The sequence below is a fragment of the Fulmarus glacialis genome, unplaced genomic scaffold (assembly GCF_000690835.1).
Source record: "Fulmarus glacialis isolate BGI_N327 unplaced genomic scaffold, ASM69083v1 scaffold45464, whole genome shotgun sequence".
Lineage (NCBI taxonomy): Eukaryota > Metazoa > Chordata > Aves > Procellariiformes > Procellariidae > Fulmarus > Fulmarus glacialis.
The window spans coordinates 1-21,324 of NW_009208333.1; the positions used below are offsets into that span (position 1 = coordinate 1).

General features: G+C 40.1%; 1 protein-coding gene across 1 annotated transcript in view; it reads left to right on the top strand.

The window, feature by feature from the left end:
* The first annotated feature begins 706 nt into the window (after nucleotides 1-706).
* The window catches only part of UBE2E3 (ubiquitin-conjugating enzyme E2E 3), a 58,285-nt gene continuing 37,667 nt past the window's right edge, over nucleotides 707-21,324 (top strand). The window contains exons 1-2 of the mRNA XM_009576440.1: nucleotides 707-908; nucleotides 3,065-3,115. Of these exons, the coding sequence (XP_009574735.1) occupies nucleotides 715-908; nucleotides 3,065-3,115 (245 nt within the window). The 5' untranslated portion in view covers nucleotides 707-714. The remainder of the gene's footprint in view (nucleotides 909-3,064; nucleotides 3,116-21,324) is intronic.

The following is a 21,324-nucleotide window of genomic DNA, read 5'->3' on the forward strand; positions in this document are numbered from 1 at the left end:
CCCTCCGGCAGCTCTGTGGTGGCCGAATGCAGTTCTCGCTGCTGGCCATGTAAATAACCGGGGCTGCTGCCGCCCGAGTTGCTTTAAATGCATCTTGGGGTTTTTCCCTTTTAAAAAAAAACCAACATCAACAAAAAACCCCTCGCTCCCCCCCCGCCCCAGCCCAGCCCTTTAAATGCACAGAGCAAGTGTACATTTCCATCTGAAATCAACCCAAGTGTTATTGGCAATATATTTTCTCGGAGAGAGGGGGAGAGGGGGGATCTGGCGTTTGGACCCAATAAAATGCTCTGCTCCAGTGTAAATATTTACAGGGCATTAGTGACTTTTTAAAAAACATTTTCAGTGAGGTCTGTTATTTACAATGTGTCATAAGTTATTAATGTTCATTGCCTAAGTACCCTGCTAAATCTGTCTCATGCCTTAGAACAAAGTTGACAATTGGCATATTGTTTAAAGTATGAAAAAAATGCGAGTGGGTTTAAAAATTGGAAATATCAGAAGTATTTTCAGAAGTGTAAATACTGCTTTGCAGCTGTCAAACTGCAGCCTTTGGGGACGAGACAAAGAAGTGTATTTTGGTTAATTTCTCAGTGAAACGGAGTTGTCACCGATTCAGGTGTTCTCTGGAACTTGGGGAATGGCAAGAGAGAGTCCTGCCTGTTGTATTAACTCAGCGTCTTTTCTTCTCCTTCCCCAAAAAAGCTCCCCACGATGTCCAGTGATAGGCAGAGGTCAGATGATGAAAGTCCAAGTACCAGCAGCGGTAGTTCAGATGCAGATCAGAGGGATCCACCTGCACCTGAACCCGAAGAGCAAGAAGAACGAAAACCCTCTGCCACCCAGCAGAAGAAAAACACCAAACTATCCAGCAAAACTACTGCTAAGCTATCTACTAGTGCTAAAAGGTAAAGGGGACAGCAAAACATTCTGTAGTGTTTTTGCACAGCATTTTGAGTCACAGTGCTTGCATTGCACTTTTCAAGGTTCTTCTTGTAAAGCTATGTGGAAAAGAGAGAAGGACCAACTTTTGTAGTACAGGAGCCTGCCAGGCAGTATCTTCATTAATCCAAGTCCTGTTGCGGTAATAATTACACAGACTTGTCATACGTCTTTTGAAGAGTTGTTTGAGAACTCAGTAACTTACAGGCTGGCTGGGGGGCACCTAAATACGTTTCGTATTTGCAAAAATGCGCGTGAGAGCGTCAGCTTCGGCTATCTTTTTCAGAGTTAGGTTTCCATGCCTGATTGGTATAGGATGGAGTCCTCCTGGTGTATTTTGTTATGGTCTGTAGACTGATGAAAAGCAATGCTCTTTAATTAAAGAAGTCACAAAACCCCAATGGCTTCTGTGGGCCTTATGACTAGCTTTTCATGTCAACGCACGGGAGAGCCTTATGCACCTTGAAGTAATAGGTTCATTCTGCAGTTCTTTCAGGAGAAACTTAGGCTAGTTTTCTCCCTTAGGATCTGCAGATTCAAACTGTGGAGTTCTACAGGTACCCTCTACCTTTAAATATCAGAATCTTCAGAAACCTTTTTTAGTTATATCTGTTGCGTTTTTATTTGCGTGTAAGGTTACTGGCAGTCCAGTTCTCAAGACACGTACTCTGATCATTTTCTGTGCGTTCAGCTGTGTGAAATAAGCAAACTTCAAATCCTGTGATTCCAGTGGTCTTCGGAGATGAAACATAACTTTCCAGTCCTTTCCCTGGAGTTGCTTTTCTTTACAAACATTTACAAATATCCTGTAGCAAGAAAAAGCTGTAGAGTAGCCATAGTAGCTTCAAATTTTGCTTATTCAGCGTCAATACTGTAGTTCTAACTTTTAGGAACACTTTAGTAATTTTGTATTGGACTTAAATTCAGTAGATACTTTTTGAAATGTGTTAAAATTGCTGCAGAGTATGACTGGGTGGCTTTGATGGCTTTTGAGCTTGTTAAAGAAACCTTTGAAATAGGACTGGCTAAAGAAAGAAAAGTTCTGGAACTACTATATAGGCTTTGTGATTTGTTATTACTTATCTTTTTTGAAAAGCCTAAGATGCAGGCTTTTGAGACTGAGTTTTCCCCTCTTGCCTTTATTTCACTTAATTGTTGCAAGTCTAATTCCGTACATTTTGGATAGTTCAGTAGTCTGACTGAACTTACTGGTACTAATGCAAGGGTGTGCAGAGCAGTTTCTTTAGCTCACATTTTAATACTTGCTATTCACTTGAAATTCAGGGTCTTGCTCATATGGGTCCTCTTCTGAAGAAAAGTCTTATTTGATATTTTTAAGAGGAATTTACCATGCATCTTTTGAAATTATACCTCTTATGTACCTGAATAAACTATTAAATTGGCAAAAAGTTTTCAGTTTTCCTCTTCCGGATCTTAACACCTTGGCAATGGTTGTAATAGAGTAAAGCTAAGCACAGATTATTTCAAGTTATTATATCATTTTTTAACACGTAAATAGAGCTACTGTATAAGGTTGGGGGGGGAAAGGCAGCAGAAGGTGTGGAGAGAAGCAAAGTTGATCCAGAGAGATTATTCCAGTAACAGAGACAGCCTGGCAGATCTGCAAATCCACTTTTTAAACACAATGCAAAGTAGTAGGTAAAATACAGTGAAAAGAGTGTGTCTGCTGCCAGCGCGGTTCACTCCTCCAGCCTCAGTCACAGGTCTGTAGGGCTGGTTTAAAGTCATTGTCAAATCTGCCTGTGCAGGCCCCCCCCTTTGCCTCATTTGCATATTAGCTTGAAAAGAAAATCTCTCTGGTAAAAAGTGCTTGGATGTGAAAAAGAGTTACTTTTCTGAATACTTGTGGGAAATTTCTACCTAACTGGGTTGTAAGTGTTCTGTTTACATACAGCGTGGAGCAGGAAAAAAGCTGCGAAGTTTCTCAGCTGTGGGATTTGGGTTATGCCTCTGAGAACAAAGAGGAAGCAGCCATGTTAGCATTACTGAAGGCAAAGCCAATCTTGCATTTAACTGCATGGTGGTAGAGGGCAGTGTAATTCCCTGATTTATTCTATAGACTATCTCAAATGCTTTGTGTCTGTTCTCATTTCGCCAACAGAATCCAGAAGGAGCTAGCTGAAATAACCCTTGATCCTCCTCCTAACTGCAGGTATGTAACGGCTTCTTAAATTGTGGACGGTGGTAGGAGATTAATGTGCTCAGGCTAACAAATGGGAAACTTAGTGTTTACGACCAGTGACTGCTAGACAAAAATTGTGTACAGCAGATTGAACAAGCACAGGGAACGTTTGATATTGAAGTTTTGCTATTTTGTCTGCATCTTGGAGGCGTAGTCATTAGTGATTGATGTACGTAGTAAAGTGTATTCAGTTTGTTTTTTGTAGCTGGTCACTGCCTTCGTGAAACATTAATTGTATGAACTTCAAAATACACTGAGGCTTTCAACTTAACGTCTGCATGTAGTTTGAACTGGCTTTTTGAGTGCCAGGTTTACAGAGTTATCACTTCATTCTGAAGTAAAGGTAAAGAACCATATGTGATTTTTGTATGCTTTCTCTTAGTATGTTGCTTAACAGTTAGATAAGCTGAAGTATTGCCTTTAAATTTGTGTGTCTGTTGGTCAAAGTTGTAGTCTCTTGATAGAGAATATTTTTAAGGAAGTTCCCAACTTGGGAGAGGCTTCTGTTCGGTTTTAGAAAATGAAATTGTAAGCTTGGAAGATTGAGTGATTTAGTCTTAGATAAAGTGATGGTAACTGGAGCACTTGATCTGTGGGAAAGTTAAATAGTAGCATAGCTAGCTAATTTCTTTAAATCTTTTGCATGTTTTACTTTTGTTTAAAGGATGCATAAAAATTCTCATTAGCTGTGAGCATCCAGTGATCAGATTTGCAGTAAAGCTACATTTAAATAATGTTGCTTTCATTTGATGCATCGCAGTAAGATTTCCGACTGCAAGGTATCTTCGGTTTCATAGCTCATGTGTAATAGTGAGCCTTGTACACGTTTAAAAAAATACTGGAAGTGCTTTCTGATTTTTATGTTGGAATTGTTTGGCTTTTTGAGTAGTTGGAAAGGTTTGGTGCAGGTCTTGCGAATTCAGTAAAGTATGAGTTGTTCTCCTATCTGACTAGTCTGTGAGAGCAGGGACTAACCAGAGCTGTGTTTTATTGAATTTGTAATAAAGGTGTCTTATCCTGAGGACTGTGCTGTAGATTGCCTATGGCAGTCTGATGTATTTGCATGCAGGGTCAGTGGCTCTCCCACTTCAACAGAGGCAAGCTCTGTCGAAAGAGCAAATTGGGTTTGTTGGGTTTTTTTTGGGGGGGGCAGGTGTTTTGTTTTTAAATAACTTCTAACAAATTACTGGGACCTAGTTCTGTGTTAGTCATGCACTTTATACTTGGACCCTCAAAGCGGCATGATAGGAGAGAAAGTATTTAAATGAAATAGGACACCAACACTTTGCCTTATAGTTGGTAAAAAGATAATTGTAGCAGTTTTGGGTACAGCAAGTTACAGCTTGGCTTTTAGAAAGAGAGGCCTCCCCCTTCACACTCTCCAATACCATCTGATATTTAGCTCCTTGGGAAAGCGTGTTCCTCTTGTATTAGCACAAGAGTATTGCAGAGAGTTTTTCTCGTGAGCTGGTACTACCAGATGCCCAGGAATGCTGTTGAGAATGTTGAAAACCCCCCAATGTGTCTAAAATTATTCAATTTTCTCTCCTACAGAGAGTAGGGGAAAAGATTTTTTTTTTTTTTTTTTTTTTTTTTTTGCTGGTGAGGAAGTCAGTGCTTCTGTTCCCATAAGTATTTTTTAAGAGGAATTTAACCCTTTTACTCAATAGCAACTGTAGATGAGTGCATTTTTACCTTTGCAAAGTAAAAAATATTTACAAGAGATACTGGCTTCTGTAACTGATATTCTGGGTTTTCAGGATGAACGGTTTGAACAGAGTTTCAGTGCCCAAAGGATTACCGTTACATTCAAATTGACTTGTTAGAAGGAGCCTTTCTGGTATCAGGAGGTAAATGCAGCTGTGTGTTATGTGCAGAGCAGTTGAAGCTTGTAACACGCTTTCTTATAGGGTGTAGTAGCACAGATTAGGAAACAGACTGACACAGCAGGCATATGACACCTCTTCATTGCTCGCCAGGCAACAAGCAGCAGAACGCTACTTATTACATTTCTTGTAAAAGAAAAAGAATTTGTAAAAAAACATTTAAAAGCCTGTATAACTTGGGCATATTCACATGTGCTTTAAAAATAAAAAACCTTGTGTCATAAGTTCTCCCAGAGAGATTTCTTCATGCAAAGTTGTTTCTCCTCCAGTTCTAGAGCACACCCTTATCATTTGCAGTCCACATGTTCAGGCTTCACAAGAATACAACTGCCAACCGGTGCTCTTGGACGTTGATAGTCCGTCTGGTTACTCAGTTACATAAGTGATAAAGAATTCGCGATTTTTGAAATATGATAATGGCACATATAAAACATTAAATGTTACTTTAACAGGATACAGTACAAACACTGAAGAGTGTGTTGAACTCTCCCGTATCGTGTTAAACACTGATGGCTGCTGCCACTTCTCACCTGCTGGTGTAACTGCACGTGGAGTCACTCCATCGGAGTGATCTGTGGCTGATTTAGCTACTTTAAAGTGACCACCCACTGGTTGCACTGTGATTCTCGTGCAAAAGAGGTGTCGGTTTCCTCAGCAGTTAAATTTCCCACAGTCACATCTATTGCTATAACATCTGTTTTATAAAAATGCCAGAGCCCCAAGAGAGCCCTGTTCCTGGGTGTGCTGAGCAGGCCTGGGCTGCACAGTAACTTCTATTTTAGGCACTGGGATAGCAGAATGACAGGCACAGTAAAAACATCTAAATAGCAGTTTTTTGCTTGCTTGTCTCAACAGTAGAGATTGATTTCTGATTCTGTTAATTGGACAATGAACTGTTAGAAAAATCGTGTTGTCATGCATCACATTGTTGTGTTTGTGAGCAGTGAATATGAACTGCATCTTGGGGGTACCAAGTGTAAAACTTAATATCTTTATGCTGATAGCTTTACTCTTTAACGTACAGTAATACTCTAAATTCCTGTGATTTTGCTGTGATTTCCAAGAAAGATAGAACAGCAAAACCAATAAAATTAGATTTGGTCTTAAGCCACTAAAAATGTTGGAGGGAAATTAAGTACTGCTTTCTCCTCATGTTTTCTCCTGTCCAACAGAAGAGCCTGAAGCGAGTCAGTTACTGTCCAACATGCACCGTAGCACTAGGACAGATAGGTAAACTGAGGACACAGGTGTCTGTTCCCGTTTTTTCTTGCTTTTGCTGGCTTAACTCAAAGCTGTGCTACTTGGTGCAGTGTGCTGTATTTAATTTCTTTTGTGCTTTTAATAGCATAAAGCAAAGCTAAAAAGGTCTTGGCCCTATTGCTCCTAGGCAGCTCAATTTCAAACCATGGCCAAGCGCTTATACATACTTCAAGGTATGGAAGTGTGCCAAACCCCACCGTGCAAAGATCTTGCACGTAATGTGTGGTAAATCTGGGCTGCAGAGATGCTCTTAAATACGTTTGACATATCTGGAATAACTATTTTCAGTTCATGGCATAAAACTGTTTAGATCAGAGGTCACCGCTGTGTAGTTAAGGTTATATCTGAGGCTGCTGTTCTGACCTGCCCAACTTGGAGGCTGCAGCTCAGGTGGAGCGGGGCACAGCCAGCTCCAACGCTCATGGTACTTCCTGGGTTGTAGGGCTGGCACAAGTGAGGCCGTTCCCAGGGGTGCCGTGATTTATAGCAGCTTCCTTTAGCTGTTCCTGGCTGCCCTGCTGATCCGCAATAGCAAAAATATGTACTCCCTGTCGTCTTTCCTCACTCCTCCTCGTGTCCATTCCAAAAGTAATCGTTGATCATCTTCATGGGAAAGTTTTTGAAGTTCAACCCAGTATTAAGTAAATTTAGTAACACCCATGCCAGCTTAGTTTATAGTTTACAACCCATTTTACAACAAATCCAGTTTGGTATAAACTTTGTAGGAAATGAAAGCAAACACCAAAATCCGTGTGTCCACTCAGAGCTTAATTCATGTGGTTTAAAAAGAGGTGAGTTAAGATAGTGCATCTTTCCCATGCAAGTGGGAGAATTTAAGCATTTTATAGTCTGTTCTGTCAGTTGGCTTTAATCTCTTCTCTTTTTAAAATTAAAGATCAGATGTCTGAAAGCAAGTGGTTTAAAAAAAAAAAAAAAAAAAAAAAAAGGCAGAAAGGCCAGACAAAACACATGCCTTAGAGTGCTGGTCTGAGGAGACACAGCGCTTCTTCGTAGCTGCTGGGAAATGGGAATTCTTACCAAGGGAGAGCTGCTTGGATCGTCCCAAAGGCTCCCTGCTCTGTCTCATCCTCTAGCTAGTGAGTGCCTGACCTGGTAGGTCTGTTGAAAAGATTTTCCTTAATAGGGATTACTATCTCGATTACTATTTATTTTCAGGCCTTGTGTGCTAGTATATACTAATGTGATTTGTTGAGCAATACTACAAAAGGTAGCAGTTGGTGATTTTGCTGTTTGTAGCCTCTCAAGCCTTGCAAGTAGGTTGATAATTTATGAGTAGTTCATTTTAAGATTACTTATTTTAAAATAACACTCCAAAGTATGTGTACTGAGCACAACGGGAGCAGGACATGTAGGGGTTTTGTTTTAATACAGGATTCTTCTGCTTCCTAAGGACTGCATTTGTCCCTTTCATTACTGCCACATCTTGGGCTAATTCTACACTACAGAGTGTTGCCAACCCAACCCCACGGTCTGGAGTTTGACACAAAGAAAAATGCCTGCAAAACCCTGGCAGACGAATGCTATTACTGGTTTAGTTATGGACCCATGAATCCAGATGTTTGTAACTGTCTCACTGTGGTTATTACCCCATCAGTGGGGAAGCATTGCAGTATGTATTTAAAGCAATATTGTGAAGGTATTCTTCAGACCAGCAATTTAAGCTCTTTCAATTGAGCTGTCTGAAACAATGAGGAGCAATGAACAATTGTGCTGGTGGTTCAGGCTCTTCCACGTGCAGAGGTAGCGCTGGATTTGAGCTAACGCAGCCTTGTGTTAGCAAGGAAGGTGCCGGAGCTAAGCTGGTAGAAGCCTTCCTTTTGTTAACATACTCTATCTACAGTAAGGTTATAGGCAAATGTTTACTCTGCAAACAGTTGTGCCTGTTGAAGATGTTACTGCACAGCTGTGGTTTGCTCCAGTTCTGCCATGGAGGTGACTACTCCAGTCAGTAAGTGAAGCAGATTCGTGTGATTACTTGATTACTCCACAGTGCTCCCCAGGGAGGGGTGGGGGGGGTGGGGGGAGGAAGAAAAAAAAAAGTAATCCAAGTTTGCTTAAATGGTTTAAATAGGTGATTCAAACTAACTCTGCTGGATTTTTCCTCCCTCCCTTCAGAGCAGGCATTGTTCACACAAAGCATTTTGTCAGACACACCAGGATATGAATAAGTCAATCCATTCCTTTGTCTCTCAAATGTAATAAGTTTCCATCTCTCCTTTGTCAAAGCCCCGCGTTAGTTCTGTTGCTTTTTTGAAATCAGTAGGAGGAAGAATATTCTGAATGCAGCCAAATACCAAATACCCCTATACAGTAGCACAAACGTGTGCCCAAGTCTTCACACGTACTATTTTTTTTTTTTCCAGCCAAGCTGCTGACTTTTCAGATCAATGGCAGTCCCACAGTTTTGTGTTTATCCTGCTCATTTCTTACTGGGCAAACGTCTTCATATTGCTAAATACTAAGTCTCATTGAGGAAAAAAAAGATGGCAGTTTTGCTTGTTTTCACATCTGCAGGGAAAACCCTGACTGTGAACACTAAATAGTTCCCTATAGAAGGTGAAGTTGATTAGGGTATGTAAGAGACAGTATATTAGGAGTACATGCAAAAATGCCTGTGCTGAAGCTGAATGAGCAAAATTTAAAAAACATCACCCAAACTCTACTTGATAATGTATCTTCTGATAGTTACATTATACTTTTTATTGTCTCTCCCTGCCCAGCACTTTCTCACCACCGAGTACAATAAATGCATGCTACAAGAAAAGAAAGCTGAAGTTTGCAGAATGGTTCTGAGAACACAAACCCACACGATTATTTCTAACACTTCGTTCCCTATACAGAAGTTTGCAGTTGCAGTTACAAAAATACAATGAAGAGGGTTCACAACTCCTGTAAGAACATGTCTGAAGTAGCTCTCAAGTGAATATTGAAATACTACTTTTTAGTATTGTCCAGCTCTGAACATAGTCCTGCGGTGCCTTCTAAAGCAATTCCTTCATTGTTAGTTGCTGAACGTAAATCAGTGGCTCACAGTGATTTAAAGGTATGTTTATCTAGTGATAGCCTTGATTTATCTAGAATTATTTCTACTAAGCGTTTTCTTCCATTCTCTTTCTTCCTTCCCTCTTTCTTACCAGAAGAGTATAGTCTAGGTCAGAGTAGGAAGGAGTGGTATAATTTAGCACAGCAATCAGAAGTCTGGTGTTTTTGTATTTCTGTCCATTTGTAGTAACAGCCTGATTCTGCCATCATTATGTGTGCAGAGTGGCTTTTACCTTATTTGCCAGTAGTCCGTGAAACTGCTTAAGGAGTAGGGATGAAACAAATTTATAAAGGCATTTCAGTAAAACATTTAAGTGTTAAGTAGAGCTGGAGTGCACTGTTATTTAACATGCTTTTAGTATAAAAATGCAACAGTGGAAGATTGTGTAACTCCTGAATGTTTTGAATTGTGAGAATATTTAAATTACTTTCTTTTCAGTTGAGAGTAGATGACAGATCCACTAACTCAGAATGCCTCAAGTTTTTTTTTTCCCTGTGCTAGTATCGACCCCTTGCAAGCTATAAACCAAGGTTTTTTACCAACCCCCACACAGTGAATTTCTCCTGCAAGTAATCTCAGTGGCATAATTAAGACAGGGTTATGCAACACAAATCAACACAGCTACTCACGGGAGTAAGTTTTCATGCCTACAGATTTGCAGGTTAGGCACTTGTGTAAGCAGTGTCCACAGTGCTGTCATACATGCTCTTAAATGCCTGTGTGTTAGTCAAAAGGTCATACAAATCTTTCACCGGTTTTCATTAGCATTATTGTCAAAATGGAAAAAAAAAATTCATGGCTGTCTATCTATTCTAGAGTTGTAGAAATAGTTCAAACACTTTTCACTCAGTTACTGGTTTTAGAGAACTGACCCTCATTATGTCTAAGTTTTATCTGAAAACAATAGAAGAGCCTGAGCTGGACCAGTTTTTTAAACAATACTTTAAGCATTGTTGTGCAAAAATTTGTAAAAACCGCAAAGTAATGTGTCCTTAGACTTAAGGACAAATCTGTGTTTCAAATATCCATTTGTATAACTCTACAAAGGCCCTTCAGGCTCTGTGATAAAACTGATTAAAATATACCACGTATATATATATATTTCTTTTTACACTCAAACTGTGCATTGCTCACCACTGCCAGCCTGTCATGTTTAGTTTGTGACAAACAGTATGTATGGCAAGGTCCTAGCACACTGAATGCTTCCCCATCAGACCGATTTGTCCGTGTGTATCAGTTACTCTGATTTGATTTGATCTTTACTTTTACAGACTTGGGACACCTAATTTTGATTCAAATCAACAAAGTGCAAATATAAGAGAATCAGGTAAACTACATTGAACTCTTTATTTAAAATGAGTTGACTACTTCATGTAAAAATGATGTGTGGAGCAGGTGTAACTAGGATTTGCGTAGATTTGGAACATTTCGAAACAGGTAATAGAGACATAATGAAAAATACCTTGAGCATGTTTTCTGAGTTCAGACCTAAGTAGGCAGGAGCAAGGATATCCAACTGCCATCTAGGACAGGAGCATGCACACCATTAAGCTAGCCAGGAACTATGCTGTAACTTTAAATTGATGTCTTGCTTTGAGCCAGTAACTGCTAGTGATAAATGAGTCCTAGCCTGCTTGCGTTAATTTGTATTAATTTTCATTAATTAATTAATTTTCATTTCACTGTGAGAAGTGCACTATACTGTTAGCTAGTTCAGAACTGTGGCTGAAGCAGTTGTTAATTTTATCACACTTACTGTAAAACAGACTGGCCAGGTCTTTTAGGAACTCAGATACAGATTTAGTTGACAGTGTTGAAACTACTGTTGTAAGCATCACTTTCAGAAACAAATGAGGGGAGAGATTGCCTTGATGAAACACCACGGTGGCCTGTAGTTACCAGAGGGTCACTTTCATGTTGGAAGAATTTGTAGAGGGGGTCTGTAGAGGACCATCCGGCAGTCATTAGTAATTGGTGTTTTCATTATTGACGTGGATACTGTATTAAAGCACATAAATATTGCATTTGCAGGTAACAGCGGGGAGAAAGGGGTTGTAGGCCCATTGGAGGACAGGACTAGAATGCAAAGTGACATGGGCAAATATAGGAAGTGACCTTAAAAATAGCATGTAATTGAATAATGAGAACTGCAAGGCACAGCACTTTCACAGGCATAATCAGCTGCACAAATCCATGGGGAAAAAAAGACTGGATGAGGAACAGTTCTTCAGAAAAGCTGTAGCCATTCTGAGGATCATGTGCTTTCCAGGAGTCAACAATATGAGGCCACAGCAAGAAAAATAAATAGAACAGCAGTCACAATAGGGGGATGTATTTAAAAAAAGAAAAAAAAAAGAAATGTTGGAGACATGGTATATAAAGCCATCCCATTCAGTTCAGCACTAGTAAAGGCCAGCTAGCGTACCTTATCCAGTTTTAAGCACAACACTGCAAAGTGACATGGGCTAGCTGCAAAGAATACAGACTAGAGGAAAAAAAGAAAGAATAATCTTTGGATATAGAATAAAGTTGCTGCAAAGGAAATAAGGCAATTGTTGCTAGTCCTGTCTAGTGGTTTTGGAGAGCAACTTAAATTGCCATAACGAAGACCTAACTTAGATGTGAGGAGTACCTAGCTATAAAGACAGTATGTGTAAGGAAGTGGTGGATCTGCATCACGAGAGGTTTTTAAGAACAAAGTTTAGACAAATGACTGGCAGAAGCAGTTTAGATACAGCTGATTCTATGTTTAAGCAGGAAATGGACTAAGTGACCTCTTAGGGACCAGTTTGAGCAAGCTATCTGTGATACCGGATTTAAATGACAATGTTAAAGGAAAGCTCATCAGGAAGTGATTTTCCCCTCATTTAAAAACTGTATTTTAATCAGGATTTTGTAGTATAATCATCCTGGAAAATATAGAGGTTCTATGATTTCAAGCAACAACAGTAACAGCAATTATTAAAGAAGTCACTGGAAGCGCACAGGTTTTGTCCTGTCATCAATAAAAAACCCAAATGTCTAGTGATTTTTCTGCTGATTTATTATTTTTTGCCCCCCATTTTGGCTTTGTTTTCATTTTGGGTCCAATCCTACTTTCCTTGCACAAAGTTGTCATGTTCTGCTAACTAGAAATAAGCTAGGCACATGTCATCAATTCTCCAGAGGTATATCACCTTTATGAGAATCTAATAGCACTGGTTGTGCAGTAGATCTTGATTTTTGATACTTCATGTGCTCTCTGCTTGGATTCTCTGTTTTCGTTCCACAGGCAAGTAAGTACCTCTAACACTGAGATAAACAAAAGCAAGGGACATTTTTTCCCTGCTTCATAGAGGCAGTTTGCAGTAGATATGCAAGCCCTAATGCATCTGTGCACAACACCCCAAATGGATCCAAGCACATCAGAAAACAGTTGTATAGCATACTGCCTCTGACCATGGATCCTATCTCCACCCTCTGGAGTCAGGGCTCAGAAGATTGTAGTGAAAATGTAAGCAGCCTGGCAGGTTTCCAGCTGATGAGTTAATGCTGCTATAAACTTCAGTAGTTCCTCTCTGAGGCATGCAGAAGGGTGCAGGCGCTGGGAAGGTAGCCAACAAAGGCAAAGAGCAGACGGCAAAGCTAAAGGCCAGCCTCAAGGATTCACAACACGATTGTCTTTGAGGTGGGTTCCTCCCTTGCCAGAAACCCTTCATGTAGCTTCAGTGGCAGGGCTGGAAATTAGTAAGCAAATCAAGGTACATATTCAGTGCGAAGCCAGCCTGACTTGTGGATGCTTGATTAGAATAGCTTGAGCAAAGGTAGCTATGCCCAGCACTCAAGCCACCCCATGACTGGATTAGCGGTACAGGGTGCTGCAGAAAGCCGGGGCTTCTCAATCTTGCCAGGCCAGTTCATTGAGCTTGAAGTGAGGTGGTTTAGGTTTGAACTCAGGTTATCGCTTCACTCTGAAGCCCAGACATGGAAGTCACCAAAATATTGAAGACAAAGTAAATCAGTAGAGCATCAGCAGGTCAGATTCCATGGGACAAATGGCAAAGAGAAACATTGGTGTTTTCCTTTCTGTAAGGGAAGGTTATCAGCAGAAAGCTATTTTTGTTTGCAATTTTACTAAAGCATTTAGACTGTAAATGCTTTGAGCAGAGTGAGGTTGCGGGAGGGGGGGAATGTTACAATAGATTAGTAGCTATGCAGTAGGAGATATGTTCAGCTGATGGTGATCCTTGCTGTGAAGCCACAGCTATTACAGCAGACAATGGACAGCCAGATTCCTCCCCGCACACAGGCACCTTTTCTAACAAACAAAAGACTTGTCTGCTGTGCAGTCACCGCCTGGGGTATGCTCGTGCTTTAACTAGCTTCTGTCCTTCCCCCTGGTGTCTCAATATCAGAGACCTCATCCATGGGACAAGTGAAGTGGTGCAGGGATGGTTAGTTGGCGTTGGGCTCTGTGTTATCATTGTCCGTTGGTGCTCGTCCTAACTTGTTCATAGATACCTAGGGCATACTGTATCTACTTCATTAATATCGATGGCAGAAGTTGTGGTGGGACATTACAGACTTAGCGACACCTCCCTCAACAGACACCTTAAGGGCCCAGTGAACCAAACCCATTATGCCGAAGCCCAGTTTTGCATTTAGAGTTTTGGACTTCAGTGTCTTGGGGAAAAAAAAATGAGATTTAGTTTAATTTCTAGCTAATAAAGCAAAAGCAAAGAGAGGTCTTAAGAGACTAAAATCAACTTGTAATGAACACTGTAACAAACACTATATTCCTATGGAAGCAAATTTAAGTGATCTAAGTTACACAGCACAACCTACTGCATATTAAGCATAGTCTGAGTGATTAAACAAACTTCTTATGCAAAAGGTAGAAATACTATACAATCTAAAATTCTACAAGCGTGATTAAACAGTAATCAAACCTGAGAGGGTGATCTTCACTTGATAAACTATTTGAAGCACAGTCTATGGCCGCAAAAGTGTTTGCTTGTCTGGAGTAAATATTTTGTATTTATGTATGTATGATACCCATACGAATTCTATACAGCCAGGTAGAGCCTAGCACCAGGTTTCTTTTCCTTCACAGAGTGCTGGGATTGCTGGGGAAGTGTGAAGAGTTGAAATAGCAATCTGGCTACCTCGGTTTTTGGGTTTGGTTTGCCTTTTTTTTTTTTTTTTTTTTTTTTTTTTTTTTTTAAAAGTAAGAAAGCCAGAATTACCGCTGGTGTACTTAGTTACACCAGAGCAAACACACCATAACTCACTTTTTTAAAAAAAGAAACAAGTTACTAAACTAAAAGGGACATCACCAAAACAGAGCAGTAAGAGAACAGTGATTTGTTTGATAATATACAGTACCAAACCTTAAATAGATAAATACATGGAGAAATCCATTACTTTCTAGATTCTCTGAGAACAAATACACTGAAAGCATTTTTCTTTCAAGTATTTTGGTTGGCTATTTATTTTTCATGGTAATACCGCAGGCTAGCATTACTTTAAGTCTTTGTTTTTTGTTAAGCCTGCTTGGGTTTTTTGTCTTAGGAGTAGAAGAAACAAAATAATTTCTTATCAGTTAGGAGGCAAGCTAACAGTAGCAGTTGTTGATACTAAAACAACTATTGTATCTGTGTGGTTCTCCTACATATAAAGGGCATTCTTGGCGAAGTTCCCATACAATGACAAGTGTGCCTTACTAGAAATTAGTGAAGGTGGGGTCAGGGATGGAGGAAATAGAAAGAGGTGTGAGCTGTACTAATCAGATAAATGTTTTGTTATCACTTTATTTTCTTTCTGTACAGAAAGCAAGCTCTGTAAGAATACGCCTTCGATAATTCTGATGTGGGGAGAAGGAACTGGGAACTGTTACTTCCCGTGAATTGCACTTGTCTTTTGTGTGATTTTTCTATGCTTTACATACAATGTCTAAATAAAACTAGAAATAGTTATTTGCTGAAGGTCTAATAAACTTAATTTGGCCTGGCATTGTGCAATGGTGATCCTTACTGTTCTCTGTAGTGTTTTAATGGAGATGAAAAGGAGGAGCTGGTTCTGCAAGTTGATGCCAAGGTACAGAAGCATGTTTTGAGCTTTTTCTGTGGAAGCATGAGTTTATGGCACTGAAGCTGTAGTTACCAAATATGTAAAGCTGTTTTCAGTAATAGATTATTTAAAAAGGTATTAGAATGTTCAGGGGAAAAAACCCACAGTTTGTTTTTTTCCTTTTTAACAGTTAAAAGGGTGGCTACTTTAGGCACTTTCTGTTAGGCAATTGTTGGCTGGAGAGATGGGAAAGGTTTCTTCTGCTTTAGCTAACCTTCTTCACCTTTAGCCTCCTATCCCTTCAGACACAACCAGTAAGAAATCACACTACTGTTGGCTTGTTAATACAATTATCAGGTGTTTCCAGATTCTCTTTGAAGATTCTTTCTATCCCTTTCCTAAGGGGAATTGGTGATCGCAACAAACTATCTCTTTTTTGGGTTGCGGAGGTTTTCTGACTCAGGGCTTTGTTTCAGGCGGTGGGTGCGGGGAGGCCCTGCGGAGCGCATTGATGCTGTGCCCTGCACCAGCCACGTCCCAGTCCCTGTGGCCAGGAGTGTCACTGCGCTCCAGCCTAATTCAAATGCAGAAGAAGCTGATGCAAAATATTAAATTTGTTGTTAAATCTGCACGGTGGCACCTTCTGCTTTGCATGGAGCAAGGTTAATTTTGTACCTTGTGTGCTCGTATCTGGATTGGTGCTTGAGGAGAAAAGTTGAAGCACGTGAAGGATTGAGTTAGACGGGGGGGTTGTGGAATGGGTCAAACGTGTTTGCTGGCTGCTGCTGTTAGGTGATCACTAGTGAAACAGTTAAGTGCTGACATTTTAACTCTCACACTGAGATTTTATTAGAAAATTTCAAATTCCCTGGGTCCTTATCCCATCTAAGCATGGGGGGGAGTTCTGTAGTCTGAGGCAGACAAAGCTCTGCTAGGCTAGAAATCATAAGCCAAAATTAATCTGTCCTCGCAAATACCTAGGCTGTATGTAATATTGGAAAAACAAGTCTTTGAACTTGGGACCCAGCTTTCTGGCTTTCTTGGGTGCTCGGTTCGCATGGCTGTGGGCACATCGCATTGTTGAGCTCCTTGGTACGGCACTGCCAACTGAAATAGCCTGAGTCCCAGTAGGGTGGTAGGGCTGTGTGCTGGCAGGCCGTTTCCCTCTAATGGGTACCTGTACCTTCTGCAGCCTGCTTAAGTACAGGATTGTGCCATTCAGTGAATGAATGTGACTCCTCATCCTGCTCGATGCTATTTAGGCCGTTTGCATCGCCTCTGAATTGCTCTGTGTGCTGCTCTGTGTTGTTAGCTGAGGAGCAGGCCGTGCTTGGTATTTGTGCTGTAAATGGCTACTGCCTACTTTTCACTCAGGCAGGACTGCAAGAGAGGTTTTGGTAACTCTCTGCTTTGTTTTCTGACAAATGCAAATTTGGTGTGCTTAATTTTTCTTTACTTCTGTATTCAGATTCTGACCTGTGAAGAGTAAATGTAAATAAAATCTCTGATCTGGATTGTCAGACTCAGCTGCACTCTCTTTTTGTTTTTAAACATGAGAATAAAGAGACAGGAGTGACAGTGAGCGTACCTCTTCCTACACCTGAGGTAAGCTGGATACCTCCCCTCTAAAATCGTCCATCCAGGCTGGGCAGCTTTCCAGTAAAGATGTCACATGCCCACCAATGTGATAGCAGCTAGTTTCAGGAGGTTTGAAAAATACTGCTGCACCAATAGAAATGTCACTTTGGTTTTCTGCTTCTTGAAAGTGCATAAAAAGAACAGGTAGTTAGGAGAGACCGTATTGCCCCAGGTCTTAGTCCAAATCCATTTATGCCCAGAAGCATTCCAGGTTTGTTAACTTTGAAAGTGTGATTGACTGTTGAAGCTTGAAGGAAAAAAAAAAGTCAACACTGAATTGTGCAGTGAGCGGTCCATGCAGTGCACTGAATGTTATTTCTGAAAGTAATTCTGTTGATCTTTTTCTGAAGTTGGTCGCTGATCACAAAACTGAGGGGTCAGTTCTGGTTAGTTTTCAGTAGATGTCATTAGCCATGAATGCTTGACGAGCAGCGTCTGTGAGATGCTGTGCTGCAACTGCTTGTGCTTTCCATATGCAACATCTCTGTTCAGTACAAAGTCAGCTGGCAGAGTGCAAAGCACCGTCAGTCATCCTGGCACTGCTGGAGTGTATAACTACAGTCTCTAAGCTAGGTGCAAGCCAGACCCTGGCTTTTATCTGGCCTGTATGCAGAACAGGACAGAGAAACGGTGCAGAACAGGACAGAGAAACACAACCTCGCACTATTCTGTCCGAGGGTGGGTGTATAAACTGTAGTATCTTGGGTGCTGTTTGAATTGAAATTGTGCCAGCTGCATGTGGTTCCAAGAGGCTGAAACCACCGTTAGGAGTGAACGTGTTTCTGGGGCGCCCCAGCTCTGCTCCAGAGCCAGCAGCGCCAGCCAAGGGCACTTCTTTCTCCTGGTGAGGAACAGTGTTGGCCCAGCGTGCTAATGGCGTAGCCATGCTCTGCTTGTAGTGTGACTCAAAGACTGTGCTGATGGGTATTGTGCCTCTCAGTCTGTCAGTTTGTAGTTTCTCTGATTTTTTTCCTAGCCTCTAAAGTTTTAGTGTTGGAGCCTGGATTGCCACTGGAATAGGAATTTGGCGCAAAAGATCTTCCTAAATGAAGTTTGAAAGACAGAAGCTTTACTATAAAACCTTTCTGTTCTCATTTTTGGTATCTGCAATAAGTTGTTCCCAGTATTATTAATTCTTCTGGCAGGTGGAGTTAATTTATTTGTGTATTAGTCTTCATGCTGCTGGATGAATTATAGATTTAATTATGGTCCAGGTGCTCAGAGCTTTGCTGTTCTTCTAAATGTGAAATATAAAGAAAAAATAAGTCTGAGTAATTTTTTGGCTTGTTGAATAAATGTAAACATTGGGAAACTGTGCCAGTGTATAAATAAAGAGAGGATTTACTTTGCAGAGAATGTTATTACCTACTCCAGGGTATTCTACTTTCTGGGGAGGATTAGTGTTCTGCATTATTCTGGGACACACCTTTCTACAGGTACTACTCTATGCAGCAGAAGATTAAAAACTTTTACCTATAATTCCTTGTATTTTCAGACAAAGTTTCTTTTGCAATTACAGTGGTTTCTGGTGGCCAAAGGTTGAATGGAGTTAACATAGTCATAACCAGAAACACTCCCTGATTCCCGGGTAGGTGTAAATAAACTACCTACGTGTAGTATTCCTCTTCATCTGTTACTCAGTCTTTCCTTTTCTGCTTGGCACAGCTTTATTCACAGTCCTTGAATGTTCTTATACTGCAAAGCTACTTATTTATGTTTGTTTGTTCCTTGTCCTAAAACAGTTTTCCATCATACTTTCCCTTAATCTGTATGAAAATTTACTTTTTGGATGATATTTAATTCCATGAGAGCTCTTTTCATAACTGGCTGTTCACAGTCAGACCAGAATAAAGAATTCATGAAAAAAAAAATCTTTTTTTTCTGAGATTTCATAGGATATTTGGGCAAGGGGCAAGTGTATGAGCTATGTTAATTAAGTGGGACTTAGTCCTCTTCATTCCTCTTTTGTTTCCACCTTTTTAATGACTGCCTTTCTGCTTTGTGGCCCTGAGTCAGAAAAAGCATGCCGTACCTTTCTCACCTTTTTCAGGAAAACTTGTGTGTGTGTGTTTAAATGCTTTTCTGAAGGGAGTGTGAATTGGCCGTGTTTCAGCTTCCACTAAACATCACTTGGCAGAGCCTATGGAATAATATGCCTGTGTGTCTGCTGCAGTATTGGGGACAAAAAAAATAAAGACTATGCTTCTTTAATATATTTCACTATTATAATATGGCATTGATACATGCAATCGTATGAAATTTTCAGATGAAGATCAACTAATCTATTCTTGCAATTGTCCCCCTATACTCCTTTTAATTTGGGGGTCAGAAAAATTCATATAATGATTTCATTTTTCTTTTTGGGGCTGCATAACAGCTACCCTCAGGAGTCTGCTGTTCCTCAGACAGAAATAACATATTGATGCATCTCCTGAGAAAGCAGCCAAAAGTGCATGTTCTGACCTCATCTTTAAGCTTTTTCGTTTCCTTTACTGACATTTAATGAAGTTACTATCACAGCCATTAAAGATAATTTTGTAAAAGAAGATTATGTAATTATTACAGTTTCTTGTACTGTTTTTAGTACGAAGCCAAGTGTGGATGCTGATTCTTCATTTTGGCCCAGTATGGCAATGCCAGTTTGCTCTGGTTGTTAGAGATGAAGTGTGTGGTGGACGTTTGAGTTTGAGGTGGGTAAGGAGTTTGTTTTGGGGAAATCTGTATGGTTTAGAGCACCTTGATGTTTTTATTTGAGATAAGAAATTAGGTTAAATTGAAGGGACCCCTTCTTAATGTCTCTGTATTTTCCCCTTTTTCTTTGATGCTCAGTGCAGGGGATCATTTTCAAAAGTTTTGTCGATATCACTGGCCTCAGTTCTGGTTCATTGGTATTGACGTTATGAGGAGCTGTGCAGCTGTCTTCTTGATATCACTGCTGCTAGTGGGCCTAAAAGTGGATTCTTGTAATTTTTTTAAGCTCTCTTGATACGCTGCAACTTTCGGTTAGGGAAGGTACACACACAATTTCTTTGTTTGAATACATCTTTAATGTGGTTAAGTTTAGAATAAGATTAGGAAGTAAACTCTTCATGGGGATTTTCCTATTACAGAGCCTAAATTTAGCTTCTCTTTTGTATAAGCATAATTTTAGATCATGAAGTACCTACACTTTGTGGGAGGTTAGTGAATGAACGGACTGGGGGCTGACAATGTATAGGCTTTCAAGTCCTTTACTCGAGAAGGAAGTGCCATTGATGTCAGCATGTTAATTTGATGGAGTGCATTTATAGGAGGCTTTATATAGCTGTTGGGTGTTAACTTAAAACCGTGTCTTCATTTGGTATATTTGTTTGTTCTGTGCTTAGGTTATTTAATAAAACATGCAGTGAAACACTAGAAAAGCTCCTGGACTTTGTCTTCCAAACAGCTATTGCTGTCAGTGTTAAGGTTCTTTATGTCTTAAACAAAACAGTCATTTTTCTTTACAGCAAAAGTATGATTCTGAAGAGTTATTTACTCTTCATGTATTACTATATATTTTTATTTTAAAACTGAATTATATAGATTGGGGCTTTTCCCGGTGTTGGAAGTCAAATTGAGTGCACTGTAATTTCTGGAGATAAGAATACCACTGTATAAAATCTGTATTAATATAAAAAATAGGTAGAGAAACAGTTCAAGACAGTGCCACACACTCCTCAGATTCCCGTTGTTTCTAATACTGACAGCCTTTGTGGGCTTCATACATGTATTTTTGTGCCTGGTTGTATATAACTGCTTACAGTGGTGCAGAGCATTAAACAAGGTTGGCTTTGCACCACTGAATCGTAATCAATCCGATCTCATTATTACTCCTAAATCTTGGTTTGCTGTAAGCACGCTATAGGTGCTCCCTGTTCAGTGCTCAGGAACTCCTTCCTTGGAAATTGTGTGCCTTTTTAATGTGTCATGGCTCAATTATCACATTTGGGTTTGGCTGCCAAAATAGCCATATATATTGTCTAGCAAGTGACAGCCTGGGCCTTTATCTCTTCCTGGCTGTTCGCCAGCTGTTTAATTGCAGCCCTGTGTTTGCTGTGTGTCACATCTTATGGTGGTCTATTATACCCAGCTAAAACAATATTTTGAAAATGTTTCAAATGTAAACTAATTCTGTGAGACTTTACGTCCTGTTATTTACATGATCTGCTGGGGGTGTAATGTAGGTCATTTTTTCCCCTACAAATACGAACATTTGTACGTCCGATCATCTCTTGAATTTCCAGCACAGAGAGAAGACAAGA